Source organism: Spermophilus citellus (genome assembly GCF_964194105.1).
Source record: "Spermophilus citellus genome assembly, chromosome: 2".
Taxonomy (NCBI): Eukaryota; Metazoa; Chordata; class Mammalia; order Rodentia; family Sciuridae; genus Spermophilus; species Spermophilus citellus.
The window spans coordinates 152,560,079-152,567,119 of record NC_138183.1 but is presented as its reverse complement, the minus strand read 5'-3'; the positions used below and the strand labels follow the sequence as shown (position 1 = coordinate 152,567,119).

General features: G+C 44.7%; 2 protein-coding genes across 12 annotated transcripts in view; one reads left to right on the top strand and one right to left on the bottom strand.

Annotated features, from left to right (window-relative positions):
• PCSK7 (proprotein convertase subtilisin/kexin type 7) overlaps nucleotides 1-977 on the bottom strand; it is a 28,250-nt gene extending 27,273 nt beyond the window's left edge. For 3 of the 9 annotated variants that reach the window (XR_014019325.1, XM_081271011.1, XM_081271010.1), the window contains exon 1: nucleotides 617-977. The gene's annotated coding sequence lies outside the window, so the exon portion shown is untranslated. The remainder of the gene's footprint in view (nucleotides 1-616) is intronic. The other 6 variants (XR_014019326.1, XR_014019327.1, XM_081271009.1 and 3 more) reach the window with 2 other exon arrangements.
• The window catches only part of RNF214 (ring finger protein 214), a 32,588-nt gene continuing 26,397 nt past the window's right edge, over nucleotides 851-7,041 (top strand). Inside the window, exons 1-3 of one of the 3 annotated variants that reach the window (XM_081271070.1) lie at nucleotides 851-1,316; nucleotides 2,843-2,958; nucleotides 5,998-6,508. In XM_081271070.1, coding sequence (XP_081127196.1) covers nucleotides 2,849-2,958; nucleotides 5,998-6,508 — 621 coding nt within the window. In that variant the 5' untranslated portion in view covers nucleotides 851-1,316; nucleotides 2,843-2,848. Of the gene's footprint in view, nucleotides 1,317-1,344; nucleotides 1,364-2,842; nucleotides 2,959-5,997; nucleotides 6,509-7,041 lie in introns of those variants that run through there. The other 2 variants (XM_081271071.1, XM_081271069.1) reach the window with 2 other exon arrangements.

Genomic DNA, 7,041 nt, shown 5'->3' with positions numbered 1-7,041 from the left:
TCTCAAATTCTTCCCTGCCCTCTAGTAGCTTCCATTGTCTCAAGATATTCAGGTGTCTTTCTCAGTCCGCATACTCTACTAAGTGGAAATGAAATTTTGTTGGTAGCCAGGGAATGAGCCATCTAGGCAGGCTCTTCAGTCTCAGTACATCCCACCCAGATTGCCGGAAGAAAGAGAAACTCGAGCCCTTCCTGTCTCCCGGGAGCAGATCAGCACTTTTGTCCCCTGGACTTCTGGGGAAGTAATCTTAAACACCTTTTGAAAGCAGATCTCCACCTCGCCCATCTGCTGGGCCTATCTTTACCTTCTTCTTAAGGAAGAAGGGCAACTCGAAGTCCAAGATTCTGCTCTTAAGCGACTCCTGGCCACCTCTACACCCTGCTCGAACTAAGTCATGTACAAGGACTTGTTTCACCGATCCCCCCTCCCTTGTCCTCAACTGCTTCGAATAAGGTGCCCCTCTCTTCATTAGGACCAGGGCCCCGAACCTCTGGGAGGCCTCGCACCAGGACTAAAAGCGCCTCTGTGCAGCGCCCTCTTCCTTAGGCGCCGGCTCCCCCCAGTTCTGGACCACCCGGACTTCCAATGTCCAGCCCCCCTCTACTTCCCAACTCACCAGCCCGGCCGCGGCAGCCGCCGCCGCCTCCCTGCGGAAACTCGCGGCTTCCCGGGAGCCCAGGAGCCAGTGACAGCAGCATCACTTCCGCCCGGACGCCGCAGCCAATCAGCGGAGGGTCCTCCAGCACCCCCAACCCGCCGGGCCCAGCAACCGGTGCTCCGGGACGGAGCCTGCAGGCGGCCTCCGCGGAGCGGCGTGCAGGGCTTCGGCTTAGCGCGCGGGGCTCCAACGCCCGAGTCCTCTGGGCGTCTTCAACAGGATCCCTCCCCAGAGTGTACTTCTTCATGGCGTCCTTGGAAAAGGGCCTTTCGGTTCCGACCTTAAAACACAACCTCGTTGCTCTTCTTCCTCTGACCGTTATGGCCCTGACTCTCTCTGTAGCAGTCCCAGAAGGGCTCTTGTCTCCACCAGGCCTCCTTCTTTCTCGCGGTCAGAAATCCCTCTTCCTGGCGCCGAGGCAGGGTCCACTTACATCTCAAGGGTCTTCGCCAGCATCCCTGCGCTCCGAGTGGTTCTCACCGTAGCCGCCAGAGGGCGCCGTCGGGGGAGGCGCGGAGCCTACGCGGCCTTTCCTCTCGCTGCCCGAGCCTCGCCCCCTCCGCTCGTGCCGCCGGAAGTGGGAGGTGTCGCGCGCGGGCCGGCGCTCGACCCCTCCCCCGTGGCTCGGCCGTCCCCTCCCCCCGCTCCGCCCGCTCAGGTGCGTCCCGTCCCTCCCCCCTTCCTCCCGGGGGCGCGGCGCGGGAGGTGTGTGCGGGGCGCGTGCGTCGGGGGGGGGGCGCGCTGCGGGGCGGAGGGGTGGGGGCGGGGGTCGTGGTGGGGGGCGTGGAGGGTGCTGCGAGGACGGGGGCGGGTATCCTGGCCTAGAAGTGGGACCCGGGCTGGAAGCGGCGTTGGGGGGGGCGATAAGGGGAAGGTGTGGAGGTGGCTTTGGCGGAAGCAAGCGGCCAGCGTAGCAGTCCCCTGTTGAGGGTGGCTAGGACCCCCGCCGCTGCTTCACCCCATTGTCCCCTTTCCGTTCTCTTCTGAGGACCCGTCGCCCCTGGCGTCGCCACCTTGCTGGTGGCCGCCGGGGGATTGCGGGATTCCCTTGGGCACACACGGCCCTCCAGCCAAATGTACCTCCCCACCCCCGCCCCGGTTGGGCTCTGGCCACGGAATTGCATGTACGACCCTTGCTCTGTCGTTCCGTTTACCCGGCACCGATGACCCCGACCCTAGACATTGTTGGAGGTAGAATATTTGCACTTAAGAGTAATGGCGATTTGGGGTCTCTTCCCAGGAGCTTTATATAATGAGAGAAACTGAGACACAGGCGGTGCTTGAAGTGTTGACACAGCCTAGTCTCCTTATCTGCTCTGTGCACTCTTCAGGGTTCAGGGGTATCACTGGGATGCTGTCAAAATAAAAACAAGAATGCAAACCAAGGCTGTGTTCACCCCTCACCTCCCAAGGGTTGGTTCGTTGTTTTTGTTTTTGTTTTCCATCTTACCATAGAAGGTCATGAGTTTGCAGCAAGAAGGATGACCTTTTGGTGGAGGGGAAAAAAGGCATCTTCTGGGTTTCCTTACCAGTGTTACTATGTTTTTCTGCTTCTCATTTTCATGCTAACCAAGTTCTTTTTTGCACCACTGTGCTAACTCCTAAGAGTCTGTACTTTGCTCCAGCCATGGGTATCAGACTTTTCCCATTTGTGTGGAGGGAACGCATTGAGGGAGTGAAAAAATAATATTGGAGTTGCCAATATCGATTGCTGCTTCTTGCAATCACTTCCAAAAAAACTTTATTTAAGTTAATGGAGAATGCTTTAGATGGAATGGCCATAAAGTGATTTAAAAACATAAAATATTATTGATGCTAGGCCTAAAACATCTTTTGTGATAGTAGACAAGATAGGTGTGTGTACCATTTGTAAGATTCTCACAAATTATGATCTATTTTAAATGACTGCATTTCTTAAAAATAAATAAAAACTTTGTATGAACTCCTAGATATTTATGTAAATAAAGTGACTCCTGAAGATTGATGTCCACTGGGACCTATTGCATGCTGTGACCCTTTTAATACCCTACTGCAGAATAGTGTTAAATATTTTCTCCTGGAGCCCAAGATTTTCCTTGTGTGTATTTCTTGGAGCAACTGTTGAGTGGGTATTCTGAGGGGGAAAGATACATTCATTTTAAACTTTTGAAACTTGTAGCCTGTAATTTGTTTCTGAATGTGCAGAGCGCGATGGCAGCATCTGAGGTGGCTGGTGTTATGGCCAATGCCTCCAATCCTCCGGAATCCTCTTCTAGTTTATGTGCTTCCAAATCAGAAGAAAGTCTCCCAGATGGTCTAAGGTAATGTCTGCATTCTTGACAGGGAAGGTTCAGTTGGGTAAAGGACTTTTGAGGTGGACTTCTGTAGCTGGTCTTTCCTCTTGAGCTCTAATGACACTGCAGTAGATTAAACTTTCTAAAGGTAGGGGCTGCCTGATCTGTCTGTATTTTTGGTATCCAACAAAGTATCTTACACTCAGTAGGCATGCTAAATGTTTGTTGAATAAATAGGTTAGAATACATGCATCAATTCATAAAAAAATGTAAATATTTCCCCTCTCTGCCCTATATAAATTGTATGTATTCATTTAAACTTATGTTTATATATCATACTCATTTATAAAATACTTTGTTATGTAGATAGATACAGATATACACAGAGACACATTCACATATATATATACATATACAAATGCAGATATGTCTGTGTATCTGCCTATCTAGATATCTTGGTTAATATTGCCTAGTACTTCATGTGCACATTTTGCCTCCCATCCATCCATACTCTCAAGGATAAGAATTGCAATTACCAATCTTGCATCAGTGGTTAATACTTAGTTATGTGCCATGTTGAATTAAGTTGATTAAAGTACCTGGGACTTAACATAATAATATCATCCTAACAACTTTTTTTTTTTTGGTGCTGGGATAAAGTCAGGGCCTTGTTCATGTGGTGCAAGCACTCTACCAACTGAGCTATATCTCCAGCCCCTAACAACTTTATACACATTAAACATTTAATCTTCATATTAGTCCTAGGTGGTAGGTGCTAATATTATTGCTTCCACTTATAGTTGAAGAAACTAAGACACAGAGAGGTTAGTAACTTGCCCAAGGTTATCAAGCCATGTTGGAGTCAGGGTTTAAACCAAGGTTTGTCTGACTCCAGATAACTTAAACATTTGTTTCAAATAAGAGATGTGTTGCTAGGTGCGGTGGTACACATCTATAATCCCAGTGACATGAGATGCTGAGGATTGCAAGGTCCAGGCCAGCTTCAGCAACTTAATGAGACTCTGTCTGTCTCAAAATAAAAAATAAGCAAGGCATAGTGATGCATGCTTATAATTTCAGTGACTCAGGAGGCTGAGGGAGGAGGATCTCAAGTTTGACCGCCAGCCTCAGCAATTTAGTAAGGCCCTAAGCAACTTAGCAAGATCCTGTCTCAAAATAATGAAAATAAAAAATAAAAAATAAAAAAAGGCTGGGAAGCTGGGTGTGGTGCACATGCCTGTAATCCCAGCGGCTCAGGAGACTGAGGCAGGAAGATCGAAAGTTAAAAGTGAGGCACTAAGCAACTCAGTGAGCCCTTGTCTCTAAATAAAATACAAAATAGGACTGGGGATGTAGCTCAGTGGTCAAGTGTGTCTAAGTTCAATCCCCAGTACCAAAAAAAAAAAAAAAAAAAGGAGATGCTTGTTAGTGAATGGGTCATGAGGGAAAAATGTTACATAAACCTAATCATAAACTTGGATCTTTAAGTCTTTATTCATTTTGTATAAATAAAATCAACCACATACTACTATTAATAATAATAGCAGCTAAGGGTTATTAAGTGTTTACAATTTGCTGGCCACTCTGTAAAAAAAAAAAAAAATATATATATATATATATCATGGAATTCTTATAATACTATTAGGTGGGTTATATTATTTCTATTTTATAAATAAAATAACTTGCCTAGAGTCAAACAGCTAGTAAGTGTTAAGAGTTAGGATTCAAACCTGGCATTCTATATACCAGATTTAAAATAAGTTCTTTTCTCTCAGCTCACAGTTAACTGCCAGCAAGAAGGAATCAGCTTAAGGTGTTGATAAAGATGTCTATATCATAGATATTCTCTCAGTTGTTTTATTTTGGACAAGTGGTATTGAGGAAAGGCAGACACATTGACTTGAAGCCTCAATCATTGCTAGTTTGGGATGCTTAAGGGGTCAGTTGACAGAACCATTTAAGAAAGGGGTGAAGGGAAGGGAAAAATTTTAACATAGAATTATATCTATGTGTGGAAGACTTATAGCTGTGAATGTTGGATGTCATTGTAAATATGTTTTAAAGATCGCCTTAAAAAGTAATACACAGCTGGGTGTGGTGGTGCATGCCTGTAATTCTAGCTGCTGGGAGGCTGAGACAAGAGAATCTCGAATTCAAAGTCAGCCTCAGCAAAAACAAGGCATTGAGCAACTCAGTGAGACCCTGTCTCTAAATAAAGTACAAAATAGGGCTGGGGATGCAGCTCAGTGGGCAAGTGCCCCTCAGTTGTTCAATCCCTGGTACCAAAAAAAAAAAAAAGCAATACATAGACTGGGAATGTAACTCAGTGGAGAATGTGTATTTAGTACATACAAGGCTCTGGGTTCTATCCCTAGCACTGGGGGAAAAAGCGTCTGTGATAAGTGACAAAATAACTATCCCAATATTAAATATATGTATGCTTGTGGTTCAGGATAAGATTTCTATCAGCAACTTCAATTTTGGATTCAAAATTGAATCCTTAAACAATTGTTGTGTAAGGATTGTTCTTTAAACAACTTGAGGTGATGCTATGCTTTGAAAAACTATTGAATTTAAGTAGTAGTTCTGGCCAAAGCTATTTATAATGAGTTTGAAGGGAAATTATTTTTTGTGGAATATGAGAGTGAGATACAAATAGTATTTCTAAGTTAATATTTTATTTATGAAAATGTTATGAGTAGCTAAATATTCCAATAAACATTAGGTTATTTTATCTATATCCCCAAAATTATTCATATGGGCCCTCAAAACACTTTTTTAGATCTTCAAAGTCATTTATGTTTAGACATTGGCTGTAGACTGTCTCCAGAACCCAGGTTCTTACCTGCATATGGAATACAAGTTATTGGATAGAAATGAAATTCTTTGTCATTCTGATATGTAATCCTTTTTAAGACTGGATTGGGTGAGAAAAAAATCCATCTTTTTTGTTTATTTTGTTTTTTGGTAATGCTGGAGATCAAATCTAGGGCCTCATGTCTGCAAGTGCTTTACCACTGAGCAACATCCAGAACTTAGAAACTTTTTACCTTGTGTTTTTCATAGCCCCAAAGACCCAGCGCAGAAGCAGAAGAACTCACCTCCATCGAGTGTAAGTAGCCAAACGATAACCAAGGAGAATAACAGAAATGTCCATTTGGAACACCCAGAGCAGAATCCTGGTTCATCAGCGGGTGACACTTCAGCAGCGCATCAGGAGGTTTTAGGAGAAAACTTGATAGCCACAGCCCTGTGTCTTTCTGGCAGTGGGTCTCAGTCTGATTTGAAGGACTTGGCCAGCACAGCAGGAGAGGAGGGGGACACAAGCCTCCAGGAGAGCCTCCATCCAGTCACTCGGTCTCTTAAGGCAGGGTGCCATACAAAGCAGCTTGCCTCCGGGAATTGCTCTGAAGAGAAATCCCCACAAGCCTCCATCCCAAAGGAAGGTAGCAGGGACACAGGCTTGGATTTCCGACCTGTAGTGCCTCCAGCAAATGGGGTTGAAGGAGTCAGAGTGGATCAGGATGATGATCAGGATAGCTCTTCCCTGAAGCTTTCTCAGAACATTGCTGTACAGGTCAAGTATCAAGTTTCTACTACTAAAATGGAATTTGGGTTTTTTTTTTTTTTTTTTTTTTTTTTTTTTGAGGGTAGGAGATAGTTCATATTTGGTGGAGAGCTATGCTGTCTTGTTTTTTATTTTTTTGTTTTTATTTTTTGTTTTTGCTACCACCCATCATACTGTTTTCATACAATGTCATGCAATGACTTCATTCTGCTGTTCCATAAATAAGAAAGCCAGTAGCCAGTGTTTAATTTTATGGCAAATAGGAACTTTATGAGCTACATATAGTCAATCACTGAGTGATTGATGAGTATAGGTCATTAGCATTCATATTTCCCATCTTTGTCCTTACAGGAGGAATCCTTGTTAATTCTCTGACCTACATCTTAAGAAGTACAGTGTATTCTGCTTTATAGTGACTAGTGTGCTTTGTTGTAGGAGGAAGTATGGGCACAGTAGATTCTCATCTCAGATTTGAGGCTTTCTCAGTCCAAATTTGGGTCTTATTCAGGTTATTTTGTGGGATAAATGATTGATGCAATGTG